Genomic DNA, 14,606 nt, shown 5'->3' on the forward strand with positions numbered 1-14,606 from the left:
TAGGATTTGGCTACAGACAGGCACTGGTCCTGCACTGCTCCTGAGCAACTTTCACAGCACATTGACTTTCACACAGTGAGCCAGGATCGTTCAGTGTGCAGTGTCTTTTCTTCTCCTGACTCTCCCTGCTGGTCCTTGAAAGATGGTTCCAGTGGATATTCCAGCATGGCCACCTATTCCCAGCCCATTGAAAATTCAAGCACAGCAGCACGATTAAGTGGAAATGCTTGACAAAAGGCTGTAGCTTTGAGCTTGCTTGCAGTGAGCAAACAGCAGGGCTTGGAGCCTGTGGAGAGGACATGATTATTCCTAGAGCCCAAGCACTGCACACTCCCAGCCTCATCTGCAGGAGGGGCTTTCAGTGCCTCTGCTAAACCAGTTACACTAAGAAAATGGCAAAGATTAATTATTTAGGAAGAAATTCTTTGCTAAGAGGGTGGTGAGGCTCTGGTACAGATTGCCCAGAGAGGCTGTGGCTGCCCCTGGATCCCTGGAAGTGTGCAAGGCCAGGTTGGAGCAGCCTGGGATAGTGGAAGGTGTCCCTGCCCATGGCAGGGGTGGAATGAGATTATCCTTAAGGTCTACTCAGCCTCAAACTATTCCATAATAATTCTACGATTTAGGTTGCACCATGCTTGCATTATTCCAGCTCAGCCCTATCAACTTCATATTGTTCCCTGATCTTAGACAGACCCCAGCTGCTGGATCACCAGTGCCTTCCCTCTGAGCTGGAGGTGTTGTGTTCCCTCAGCCCTTCTCTCTGACTGCCCACACTCAGCTCTCTGGCTGTGCTCTCACCCAGCATGTGCAAGCAAACAGAATCATTTTTCCCTAATGTTTCCTCTCACTTCTCCCAATCCCGTTCAGATAAATCTCTCCTGCCTCTAACAACTTGACTGTCTTAGCCAATTAGCAGATGCTGGTACATAAATAGCCTCAGACACGTATCTAGTTAACAGAGAATTAAAGGGAGTTTACTTTCTCTGCAGATAAAACAATGCATGGAAAACAGTGATCACAAGAGCATTACACTGCTTCCAACTTCCAAAGTATAGGCAGTGGAAGTGTGGGAGAGCTCAAGCAGTAAAAAGCAGCAGGCTGTCCTCTTACAATACATGGAATTTTCATTGAAAACACTTAGTGGTGTAAATGGTGTGGCTTGTAGAATTAACCACATGCAGCTCCTCGGTGTGGAGGGGTTAGTCCATCATTTCCCTACCAGCTTGGAATGCATTAACAAGTTCCACTAAAGTCCTGATTGCTGTCCTAAAAAATACTTTTTTTTTTCCCAGCCATCCATCCGTGCATGAATACTATGACCCAAATGACTACATGGGAGGAATTCATCAAGAAATGGACCGGGATGAGTTGGAATTAGAGGTACTTAATCTGAGGAACTATTTCATTTACAAATGCACCTCAAGGTTCTTGAATTGCATAAAGTGAAAAAACTTTTCAAAGCAGGTATTTGTGATAACATTGTTCGCTCGTTGATGATACCTTTATCAGTCCATTGAACTGTGAGCCAGGCACTGATGATCTTCACATAAATAATGAAGTCATTGATTCCGTTAATTAAATTCTGTGTAAGTGTGCTGATTTAGGTTTTCTGAAAATCTGAAAGGCTCTGCTGAGTGGCACGACCTGTTCCACATAACCACAGTACAAATGTGTGAGTTTCCCTTAAATATTCCCTGGCTGAGAAACAGATGTTCTTGATCATACAATTTAGAAGTCTGGTAAGTTTATAAGACAAGGCCAGGATTTGCCACTGCACTGAGCTGTTCCTCCCTTTTTCATTACTTAAAAGTGACAGATGTATACATATGAAATCACAGATAATAAAAGTTGAACCAGCCATGAAGGTACACACGTCCATTTCCCTGCCAAATCATTAAAAATCACTTTTGGTTTTAGTGCTCATGTATCCCATCAGAAGTTCATCTTCAGTTTTCACATTCTTAATTTTCATAACCTGCTCCCAGCCATTCAAAGTGCAGCACATAAATTGTGGGGTTCTGCAAGATACTAAAGCAGTACTGACCCAGTGAAGTGGTTTTAATTGTTTGTAATAAATAGCAGCAAAGTATCCCAATAGTTCTAAATACTGCCAGCAATGTCTGATCCAGCTGATCCATCCAAGATTATCCGTAAGAGAATATTTTATGCCCTTAGCTGGCTTGCATTTCTGATTTCTTAGATCCTGGTCCTGCTAATAACCTATTTGTCAAAGCAAGCAGTGCTGACCTGCCTGAAGCTCTGCTTAAAGCAGTGGTAGATTTATCAACAGCTTCAGTGGGAGCAGAGTTCAGTCGTTCTATGAGCACGGGGTTGTTTCCTTCTATAAAAGTGTTTGCAGGATCAAGGACTAAAACCTCATAAAAAGTTTGCAAGCTGTTCTCAAATTCTGCGGATCTGGTAGCAATTCATCTCAGTATACAAACGTAAATCAAAGGCAGGATAAAATCAAAGTGCCAGTAAAACCAATGCTACTTAGCAGACTTCAAGGCCTTACTTTTCAAACAAGAGCCTTTTTTTCCCACTTAAATAAAAACAAATATAATATAGATTTCAGTCTCAAAGGAAATTGTAGAACAAATCTGTGTTTTCTACCAGCATCTTTCCAAAATCTACTTTTTAGGAAATCTAATACTGTGGATAAATTATAATGCTTCCATTAGAAGGTCAACCAGTTGAGCTGAAAACAGTTTAAACACACGCACTCTGGTAGCCAAACGTTAATATGCCTTAAACCACAACATTAATAATTTTGACATTGATATAGTACTTGATGGCAAAAGGTGATCAGCTCAGTAACACAGGCAGATGAACATTAGAAAAGTCTCTGTAGCCTAATAGTATTTCTTAAAACCCACTAAAGATTCCTGTTCAAATTGTAAAGACTATGATCAATGGTAAGGTCAAAGTGCTAACAGGGACTCAACTGGCTGGTTGCTTTTTTGTTTGCCTTTTGATAGATATGTTTTAAAAGACCACAAAGGCACTGTTTCATTGACTGCAGCAGGAATGTCGAAAGTAAGAAAGCCATCAAGTCAGCCTTCTGGGTTTCTGTGTCTATAAAATGTGCTTTGAATTTAAATCAGAAGCTCCTCATCTAAACTTTTATGGTCTATAACTGACTGGTTAGTGATTTGTAACAAGTAAACAAGACAAAAAAAGGTGAAATAGCCAAGTTCGCGACAAGCTTCCAATGTAAATATCCATAGGAAGGAATTTATGCTGGCAGTATTGCTGAGGTGCCAAAATTGTATTCTTGGTTTTATCTCTCAACATTTGTCCTAAAAATTGATGACTTAGAGGTAACTGCCATATATTCTCAACTACAAAAATAAATAAATACCATTTCTTTCCTTTTGAAGTTTACATGCCACAAGTAAAGAGGAGCTAAATCGTGAACTCCTATTTTATTATAAATTAAAAGTACATTCATTCTTCACGGAGGCCCAGCTAGAAGTCATTTCAGGCTCATAAAGGAAGAATAATGTCACTCCAGGATTCCCCAGCAGTGTTATGCATTAATATGTTTATTCAAACAAGTCTGTCCAGCTGTCAGACACAGCCCAAGCGAGGGCTCTCTCAGTGGAACTTTCTCACATTACAAAGGAGAACATTCTACATCAAAAAGGGGTTTGTTCCCTCCCATTTGACTTTCTGTCTTCACCCTTCCCAATGTGCAACTTGTATGTAGGTCTTTCTTTCCAAGAAAAGAACTGAGCTCAACTGAATGGTTAGCTGAGAGTCAGTGAAGCTTGCAGATGAAAATTACATTAAATGTTCGCTACCGCTGAGAAATTTGCCTCTGATACTTTCACTCAGTCTTGGCCAGAAATGAAGCATTCTTGTCAAAAGACTGAAGGAGGACACCAAATTTGTTCAAAGAGCTTTTTGCCCACCCAGTGCACAGCTCCCAGTGTTTCCAGCATGAAACCACAATGGCTGAGCAGCAAAAGATGAACACGCTGAGCACCAAAACTTGTGCTTCAAAATCTGCAATTAATACTTTGCTGCTTTCAGGAAACCATGAATAAAGGCAGAGTTCCAGGGTTTCAAGCTCTCCCCTTCACTGTACTTTACTACTTTGGTTGAAACTTTTTTAATACTTCTCCAGTAATCTGTTTGCAAGGGAGGCGAGAAGCAACTCTCTGAACATGGGAATTGGAAAGCTCCATCACAGGCACTCTGCAATTTTTATTCCATCCCGGTTGCAAAGCATTTCAAAGCATCTTTTTATGTGAATATATTTCTTCTCTATGAAAACTCCAGCTCTGCAGGGAGTTGCACGATCAGGAGCTTCTCAAGGCATTGCTGTGTCTCTGAATACAAAGAGCTGCAGCCCGAGCAGGCCTGCTTCAGGCAGTGATTGAATATGGAAAGGTTTAAAAAGCTTCCCAGCTGCACTTTCTAACACAAATATTTGTATGTTCTTTGTTTGAAACAAATGCAAAAAGTGGTAAAACATTTCATCTGGCTCACAAGGCAGCAATGAAAGGTTGTCATCCCTCGGCTCTCTGGAGGCTTTCAGCCTGGCCTCAACACCTCGTGCTGTGTGAGAAAGGTCTGAATCATGGACCACTGCCCATCTGCTTGGCAGAGAGCCTGGGCATCCCTCAAGTTATCTCACTTAGGCGTCCCAAACCTCTTTTCATCACGGTGAGAAACACTTTTCTTCAGCCTTGCCTAACACCACTGATGACTAAAGCTGGTCCAGCCTCTGTGATCTGACAGAGAATTCCCATCACAGAGCTGGGCTGCCACAGAAACCTCCAGGTAGATTTCTGCTTCTCTAGGGCAAAGAATTTTGGGAAGAAAATGCGGTTTATAGCATTTTCTCCTTTGAAAAGCGAAGAGGTGGGATTTTTTTTCCATTTACCTGTGTTAAAAACCACACTGATGTAAAAATACAAATGTAAAAATTACTTCCTTAGGTTCAAGAAAGCATGAACAAGATTTTTCTTCCAGTTAGTTGCCAAAAAGTAGCAAGAGGCCTTTGTGCAGTATAAAAGGAAATCGTTCTTTATATTTATTTCCCTGACATTCTTTTCTGCATGAAACCTATTAATGGAATAACAAAAAAGGGGGTCCTGCTGGTCAGGTATGTCAGAGGTTAGCACAGAAAAAAAAGCCCACCACATCTTAGAGAGGGAGAAGGACAGAGCACTTATCATGCAAGCTGTGGATGAGGCTTTCTGAGTGACTGAACTATTTTTACCCATTGCTGTCATTTCAGATTTCTACTGCTCATTCCTGTCTTGTTAGAGAAAGGACTTTGATTTTTATAAATTTGCAGGCAGGCTATAATTCTAAATCAGCAGTACAATAATTCAATAATCCTCTGCAAATGAAGGATCTTCTGAGCTTATAGAGGTTAATTTACTATTATCACTTGCTCCTAATTCATTATGATGAGTGGCTGCAGGTATAATGTCATAGGGCATGTTCATTTCTTCTTGTCTAGCTACAAATGCCAGATGGATTTCAGCTCTGTGAGTCCTCCTTGGCTCTGCATTTGATGAGGAGCCAATAATCTTTCAGACACTTCTCTTACACAGACTATTTGGAAAGAGCATCCAAATCCTCCTTTGAACATCTCTCAAAATGTCACTTTTACCTGATCTGAAGAAGCAGATCTGAATTATCTGTGAGTGTGAAAATTCTCACAGACTGAATTTTCACATTTATGATATTAACCCAGTACCAGCATTCCCACACTTTATGGATTGCACCTCTGCCTGCCAGGTGGTTTCTTTGGATCCTCAGCAGGTGTGGAATAACCTCAGAGTGTCCTTTCCACTGCCCAGGAATGCAGCCCTTGAGACAGAACTGTAAGAAAGAACGAGTCCTGTGGCATTGCAAATGCAGGGTCTTACACCTTTAAAGTTCTCTAGGCCCATATTAATTCCTCTGTTTAATTAATTCCTGGTACAATTACTCGAGCTGCCATAATACCTGTACTTGCAGGTGCCAGTTTTCAATTTTCCCCTTTCAAGTATCTCTGCATTACACAGACTTGCCTCTGAATATGGAAAATAACCTTTTCTTTGAAGACTCTGGTGTTGATTCTTCAACTCCAACTGGAATTGCACACTTTTATCTCTCAAACATTTCAAACCTTTATGATTATATTAAAACTTCACTGACGCAAAGACCCACAGAAAGCAGCTGTTCCTATGTTTAAGTTCATAAAATTATCATATTTGGGTAGCATCAAATCCACTTCCTCTCTTCGTTCCAAGGACTAGAGGGATTGTACCCAAGAGTAAGTCTGTCAACTAATTACTCATAAAAATTCAGATTCTAAACACCTGCTCTATAAAGTTTTTTTTTTTGCTTTAGCTTTTTTTTTCTGCTTTATTTCTGAGTGTGTTTTTAAACCACAGATAGCTCTTTTCTTTTCAAAATATATATATATTATTCAGTTTACCAGATGATTTATTCCAGTATATCACAGGTGACATTTTGGATGGTACAATTTAGCTATAAACCCAGACTTTATTTTTAATTATGATATCCTTTATTAGTTGTACACCTATTGTTAGTCAAAATATGTGGCAAGTAAGAATGAAAATAACAGCTTCCTTTCCTTCCACTCCAAGTGTTACTCGGGATCTATTTAATCAATGGCCAAAGTCACCATATTTTTCTGTTTGTTTTTGTGGGCTTTTTTAGCTTTTTTTTTCCTTTCCACTGCCTATATGGCAAGCAGTAGAATAAGCCACAGCGCAGTTTCTTGCCACGTTTTCAAATCGATGAAGTGCATAAAAACATTCCTGAAGATAATGAAAACTTTTTGTTAAAGCACACAGGGAACAAGGGAATTGTTCTAAGTCTAATCCACAAATTCCCACCTCACTCCCAGTTCACTCCCTGGTTAAATGCAGGATAAACCCATTGACTGCAGTGGCATTCTCGGGGATCAGCTGAGATCAGAACTGAATCCACTTTGTCTCATCTTTCTTCTGAAGAATCTCCATCTCCTCTCTAGAAAGCTCCAAAGCTTTAGAAATCTGAAGAAAACCCCGCTATTAAAGCATTGTGTTCAAACCTTGAAGTAACAAAAGAGGGGGGAGAAAAGCACAGCAGCTCACCATGGATACTATTGATTGAAACCACTTAAATACCAGCTGAAATGTCACTGACATTTACAGCTACGCTTCTTTAGGGGGGAAAAAAAAAGAAATTACACATGTTGACAAGTAAATAACATGAGATTGCTGATCTTGGCAGCTGTCATCTAGACACACCAATAAATTATTCATATCAGCTTGTTTTATTGTCTTGCCCCTTCCAAATGGCACAGCAGCAGAGATGTCAGGAGGAAGGAGCTGTGTGATCAGGACTTTTCCTCTGGAACAGCAGGTTCAAGCACAAACACGGGGTGCAGGGTGTGCCCTGGGGTGACACCCCTTGGGTCCCACTGTGTCCCTTTGCAGCAGAGCCCAGATTTGCCTCCTCCATCCTGCCTGGCCTGGGGAGGATCTTGCCAAGCCTCCCTTACTCCCCTCACCTGCGGGAAGTAAAAACACAACTCCAGGTGCTCTCACACCTCTGTGCAGCCCCACAGCAGCATCCTCAGGACCACCCCAGCAGCCACAATAATTTCATTAAACACATTAAACCCCCAGGATATCCCTCAGAAGCGAGAAGGCAGGACTGAAAGATGCTACAGGGATGGTCGCTGCTCACCAGCCAGGAAAATCCCACAGCCTGGGGGTATCTCCATAGATTTTACAGCCCTTCCTACCAGCCAGTGTCACACAGCAGCAGCAAACACAGAAAAAAAAAAAAATAACCCTCAGGAATTCCTTGTGGGGGAAAAAAAAATAGAGGAAGAACATGTATTTTTAAAATGGGTTAAATGTCTCCAAGATTAACAAGACCACCATGACCTGCAGAAGCCAAGCACTTTCAAGATATTGAAATGCTTATTATATTTCTATTACCAATACCACATGCTTTGCTGACAATATATTGATCTTCAGTCACACTTTTGAGAGATTTATTAGATGACTTCATGAAAATTACACAATTTAAAGTAATAGAGTATTATAGTTTTCTCTGAAAAGCCAGAGAATTTCCCTGCTTATAAGGAAAGGTGTATCAGCTGTGACAAATATTGAAATCATACTTTATAAGTATTTTAGCCTTTGAAGTCTTACCGGTACATGAAATACAGGTAATTTTTCTTCCTTAAGATCAATAAAAGGTCTATTTTCAAAATGACTTCATATTGATTGAAGGGTCAAAAATGTCCCAGGTATTGATTGTCTGCATATAATCACGTTTTGCTCAGTAAGTTAACCTCGTCTACAAGTGAAATGAAAAGACATCCACTATATCACTTAAGCAAAATATTTTCATTGCATTTGAAAAATTGCTTCCATCAGTCACTGGTGTCTCACTGACAATGTATTTTCCTTTTTTTTGTTTTTTTAACCTCAGGAAGTGGATTTACATAGAGTGAACAGTCAGGACAAGCTTGGCCTCACTGTCTGTTACAGGACAGATGATGAAGATGACATGGGTATTTATGTGAGTGAGGTAAGATTGAGCTGCTTTCCATAACATACAGTTTATCTTTCAAACTGCATTGTTGGGCACTTCAGACATTTTTCTTCTGTTTGTACAGTGTTGGACAAACAGCCAAAATGCAGTAATTGGAAGAAATCTAATTATTTTCCTTTTCTCCAAACTGAGTGCAGTCCTGCTCCCACTGAAGTCAAATTTCATTACAATAACAGTGTTCAATTTCAGCTGATGCCTTCAAAGTGTTGTCATATATTTCCCTTTACATTTTTGTTCTTGATTGTTCCAGAAACAATGTAAATTATAAAAAACACCACACATTTTTATTTGCAAACATTTGGGGCCCATTTGTGTCTCTTCATCCTTTTCCATGAAATAAGTAGCCTTTTATACATCATTTTATACATTAACTTTTTTTACCATGCAAATGCATTTCAAATTAATTGCACCAGTTTGGGGAAAGAAACCCGTGACTAAATCTAAAACCTTCCATTAAAATGCACCACTTAGGAAATAAAGGGAAGTAAATACTGAGCTCCCAAAGCTGCAGAGCACTCAGAGTTCTCTTATTTTGCAGATTGATCCCAACAGCATTGCTGCAAAAGACGGGAGGCTCCGAGAAGGGGATCGTATTATCCAGGTATGTGTGGGAAGTGCTCCAAATCTCCTAAACCCCAAAAATCCCCTTCCTGCCCTCATAACAAGGTGCACATGGATCTATCCAGCCTAGCAGTTCCATGGAGCTCAGCACAGCAGCATCCAGATGTCCCCTATGAAAATACTTCATGGTGTTGTTTTTTCTTTAAAGATCAACGGCATCGAGGTGCAGAACAGAGAGGAAGCTGTGGCACTTCTCTCCAGCGAGGAGAGCAAGAATATCTCCTTACTTGTGGCAAGACCAGAAATGCAGGTAGGTATGGTAGCAACAAAAAGCCTCACTTGAGTCTTAATTAAAACAGTGGCTGTTTTGTAGAAAGCAGTTCTTTCAAAGGGTTTAACCTCCCTAAACCTATGAAATCTACCTGAAAACATCTTATACAGTCTGACTGCATGCATATGCGTGATCTAAAATAATGGAATTCAGCAGTCATGGTGCTTGCGTATATATTTTCTATTAAAATTCAATTTCTAAGACATTTGGTGATTTATGGGTGCTGCAGTGCTATTACAAACATCAGTGCAAGGCATTATGAATGGTCTTGAGCCACAGTTTTGAAGAACATACTGAACTCTAATTCCTATAGCTATTGATTATTCATTCATTAAAACACCTATTATTTAGCCCTTCACACACCGTCTCTTAAAGTACTTGAACACTGTCAAGAAGCCTCCTCAGCTGTAATAAAAGCTTGAACCAGATCCCTTTGTAGAGCAGGGATTAGCACAACAAAGGTGTTGAACAAACAGCCCGGAGCACCATTGTTTGATCTGTCTCTGCTCCTGGTGCTGGGAGAGCATTGCCAGTGCACCTGGAGACACAGGGTCAGGATCAGCACTGTCCTCTTAGCCTGGATATTTCTGATCTTTCCCCTGGGAGTAATTGGGATTGGGAGTAAAAATGTCCTACAGAGCCCAGCCAGATTTTCCTTCTGGCCCTTGATGCTGCCTCACAAGAGGCATGTTCAAGCTTTGGGCTCTGGAGTGTTTTTATACATCCTAATCAAGCTGTGCACAAACCAAAACTGCCCCAACTCTTGGAATTATTTCCACAGATAGAAAGGCTGGAAATTTTTCATTTTTAAAGGGCTGTTGAGGATAAGACCCTGCTGTTGGAGATAGAGGCAGCTGTGGGAGGAGGTAGCACAGTCAATACCCACACTTAGCACAAGGACAAGCTCCTTCCCAGGACACAGCAGCACTGTCACAGGAAGGAATCTCCTGAGATTCCCCAACCACTGTCCACAAAGAAAAACCGTAATTTATGTCAGTCTTCATTCTTTTGACAACGATTGGTTTGGTTTTTTCCCTCCTTTTTCACACAGCTGGATGAAGGATGGATGGATGATGACAGAAACGATTTTCTGGATGACTTGCACATGGACATGTTAGAGGAACAGCACCACCAGGCAATGCAATTTACTGCCAGCATGCTTCAGCAGGTACTGCCGTTCTGGTGTGCAGGGCTGTCAAACTTCCCACTGCACTCAATATTCCAATATTGAGCTTGGCTGAATACACTTGGTGTCTCAAGTGACACTAAGATGAAGGCAAAAGGACTTTCTGTAAAATCAAGATATTACATGACTATCCATAACTTCATGTCAGGGACCAGAATGTTTTAAAATAGTACCTCTTTGTGCTTTGCCCCTGACAACAACATGATCATGATTCTTGGAAATTCTCTGTTCTCACTGTGGTCACTGAGAGAACTACTGGGGATATGGTGGATAGAGCAGGCAGAGAGATGATTTACAGAATCCCCTATTTGATGGGCAGGCACAGACTGAAAACAGCTTCCCAAAACCTGGAAACCCAAGTGGAGAACTCAGGCAAATGATTGATCTATGTAAGGGGAGAGAGGCAAACAAAATATTTTTACATTACAAATTTTATGCAGGGCCACAGATATGGGCTTATATTCTCCATCATTCTGCCAGATTGAAGCAATTTCTTATTTTTTTTCTGAAGTTTTAGAAAACTCTACATGCTCTGTGGCATCCACATGTTCTGAGGAGATGTGCTCTCACATGCTGGCACTGCAGTAGAACTGGGTATTGTTGTGCACCTGAGAGAAGAAACATTTTGAAAATGTGACTTTTACCACTCTTACTACATAGCTAGAGCTCAGACCCCAGGTTCTTCTGAAAAGGACTCCATTTCTATGAGTTCTTGATAATATTCTTTCCATACAAGATGCAGAAAGCATAAAAAGTAACAGATTAAGAGAACTATTAAAAAATAAACACCCTGAAACATTTCATGTCCCTGCAATAATTTTCCTTCCTGTCCTTTCATTTCTGTTGTCAGAAGAAGCACGAGGAGGATGGAGGCACCACAGACACAGCCACGATTTTGTCCAACCAGCACGAGAAGGACAGCGGGGTGGGGCGCACGGATGACAGCACTCGCAATGACGAGAGCTCCGAGCAGGAGAACAACGGCGACGATCACACCACCTCCTCCAACACTCTGGGCAGCCAGAAGCAGCTGACCTACAGCCACGACACCCTGGGAAGTGGGGACATGCAGTTCAGCAACGAGTCCTTCATCTCGGCCGACTGCACCGATGTCGACTTCCTCGGCATCCCCGTGGATGAGTGCGAGAGGTTCCGGGAGCTGCTGGAGCTGAAGTGCCAGGTGAAGTCTGCCAACCCTTACAGTCTGTATTACCACAACAGCACCCTGGAGATGAGCAAAAGCGACCAAGAGAGCGTCGACAGGGAGCTGGAGATGCTCAACGAGGAGCTGCGCAACATCGAGCTGGAGTGCCTGAACATCGTGAGAGCGCACAAAATGCAGCAGCTGAAGGAGCAGTACCGGGAGCCCTGGATGCTGCACAACAGCGGCTTCAGAAACTACAACACCAGCATCGATGTCCGCAGGCACGAGCTGTCGGACATCACCGAGCTGCCCGAGAAGTCCGACAAGGACAGCTCGAGTGCCTACAACACGGGCGAGAGCTGCCGCAGCACTCCGCTCACGCTGGAGATCTCCCCTGACAATTCCCTGCGCAGAACTGCGGAAGGCATTAACTGCCAAGGTAACGAGGGGGCAGCGGCGTATAATGTCTCCCAAAAGAATTTGTTTGCCGGCTCAGAAAGCCACGAAGCCGGCGCTGGGAAATGCCACGCCGCCGCAAAAGATCCCGACCTTGGCAAGCAGCCGGAGAGCAAGGAGAGGAAAGGCAGCGATGGCAGCAAAAGCCCCACTCATGGGCAGAAACCCTCAGGCTCCTACATGTCCCCCTACCACCATTCTCCATACAAACATGCTCACATCCCTGCCCACGCCCAGCACTACCAGAGCTACATGCAGCTGATCCAGCAGAAATCCGCCGTGGAATACGCGCAGAGCCAGATGAGCCTGGTGAGCATGTGCAAGGACTTGGCGTCGGGGCAGAGCGAGCCCAGGATGGAGTGGAAGGTGAAGGTGAGGAGCGACGGGACGCGCTACATCACCAAGAGGCCGGTGAGGGACAGGCTGCTGAGGGAAAGGGCCATAAAGATCAAGGAGGAGCGCAGCGGGATGACCACGGATGACGATGCCATCAGCGAGATGAAGATGGGCAGGTACTGGAGCAAGGAGGAGAGGAAGCAGCACTTGGTGAAGGCGAAGGAGCAGAGGAGGCGCAGGGAGTTCATGATGCAGAGCAGGTTAGAGTGCTTAAAGGAACAGCAAGGCGCAGAGGAGAAGAAGGAGATGAACATCATTGAACTGAGCCACAAAAAAATGATGAAGAAGAGGAATAAAAAAATATTTGACAATTGGATGACAATCCAAGAACTGCTAACCCACGGAACAAAGTCACCGGATGGCACGCGGGTGTACAATTCCTTCCTGTCAGTGACTACTGTATAATCGATCCCCAGTGCTAAATTATGTACATAAAACACTACCAGTGGGGTAGGAATCAATGCCTCGTTCAATGTGGCAAGAGTTTTGTATATAAGATACAAAGTCATCGAATTTATAGTTCAAATAATGAACTCTACAACCATGGGTGCCAGGATCTCCATTCTGCAGTGGAGAGGAAGCTAGCCCATCTCCTTCAAAGGCAATATTAGCAGTGCTTTTTGGAATACTGATTGTACTTTTTTACTTGTTACCTTTTACATGAAGTGTTTAAATATCAGAAATGTATTAACCATACTTACACAGGTTATTTGCTTAAACTATATTCATATTAAAAGGTACCCATGCTTTTCTTTACCTAAAAAAAAAAGCAAAAAACCCACAAGAGCAACTGCACATACATTCTTTTTTTTTTTTTTTTTGTGAAACCATATTTTGTGATATTATTTTGCTGTTGTTCACTTTTACACAGAGTGCTGTTTATCAATACTTAGCTCAAGGTTTAAACTCAGAATTAGAGTCACTCTCTTGTAATATTTAACATTTATCAAACAGCAGTTTTTAGAGTTATGCTCAACATTTAAACATTTTTCTCTTTAAGGTTTCTGAAGAAAGTATAGAGGTTTCATCTGAAAAGCCTGAGGCAAAGTACACTATAATGTAGCTTTAAAGGATTTTAAAGCATGTTTGCAAATGTTGCAACCTATTGAAGAAACGTGCATGTACAGCTAATTTGTTTATATAAGACAGTTTGTGGAATTTGAAAAGCCCATGGTAGTAACTGTTTGCTTTATAGATTTGAATGTATTGAATTATAAAAGCAGTTTCATGAAATCATCATTAGCTACAAACATTAACAAGTAAAATGAAGTAAAATAAATTATTGTTTTATATTTCAAACTATTTTAATTTTTTTTTATTCCCCTCTGGTTTCACCCCCTAGAATATAATTTTATTTAGTGTAGCTCCAGTGCTGCAGAAATGCCTGGACAGCCACTGGAGTCAAACCTGAAGGAATAATTGGCATCCTGACTTTGGGTGTATTTGGATTGAGGTTTTCTTGAGGGAAGGAGAGATGGAGGGAGGAGGCAGAGGAGAAGCACAAGGAATATCAAGAGTAAAATCAAGCAATGCTTATCTTCAGCTCATTGAAGATGACTTGTAAGAAGGAAATGGAACTTTGCTCTCCTGCTTTGCTTTGGTTTGTGGTTTCTTAGTGGTGTATAAACCCCATCTACAGACTTCAGTGGGGGTTTGCATTCAAAACAGGCAATATTTAAATTAAAACATATATTAACTGGTGATGGTGAAAAAATAACAGAGGTGCTGAGGAGGTATATCACATTCTTTTTTGTGGTTTCTATTTCTGATTAAGAATTCAGATATAAATTGGAATATTCTGCTGGATTAAGTGATGTAGACTCATTACGAATAATTCCCAGATTCTCCATCCCCTCTCCCTTTTCCCTTGAAAATTTGCTCCCAAACCTTCTAAGTTCTTTTTCTGGACCTTCTGTCATAACTCAAAAGAGCAAAAATTGCAAGCTTAG

General features: G+C 41.7%; 1 protein-coding gene across 1 annotated transcript; it reads left to right on the forward strand.

The window, feature by feature from the left end:
* Positions 1-1,292: 1,292 nt before the first annotated feature.
* LOC146420904 (E3 ubiquitin-protein ligase PDZRN3-like) lies at positions 1,293-13,956 on the forward strand (the record flags this gene model as incomplete). The annotated part of the gene is made up of 6 exons (XM_085047897.1): positions 1,293-1,380; positions 8,461-8,559; positions 9,122-9,184; positions 9,353-9,454; positions 10,527-10,643; positions 11,512-13,956. Coding segments are annotated over 6 exons (2,020 nt in total), but the record flags the coding sequence as incomplete, so codon positions are not given.
* Positions 13,957-14,606: the final 650 nt, after the last annotated feature.

This window comes from Lichenostomus cassidix, unplaced genomic scaffold, assembly GCF_008360975.1.
Source record: "Lichenostomus cassidix isolate B80296 unplaced genomic scaffold, HeHo_3.0 HiC_scaffold_624, whole genome shotgun sequence".
In the NCBI taxonomy this organism is placed as follows: Eukaryota; Metazoa; Chordata; class Aves; order Passeriformes; family Meliphagidae; genus Lichenostomus; species Lichenostomus cassidix.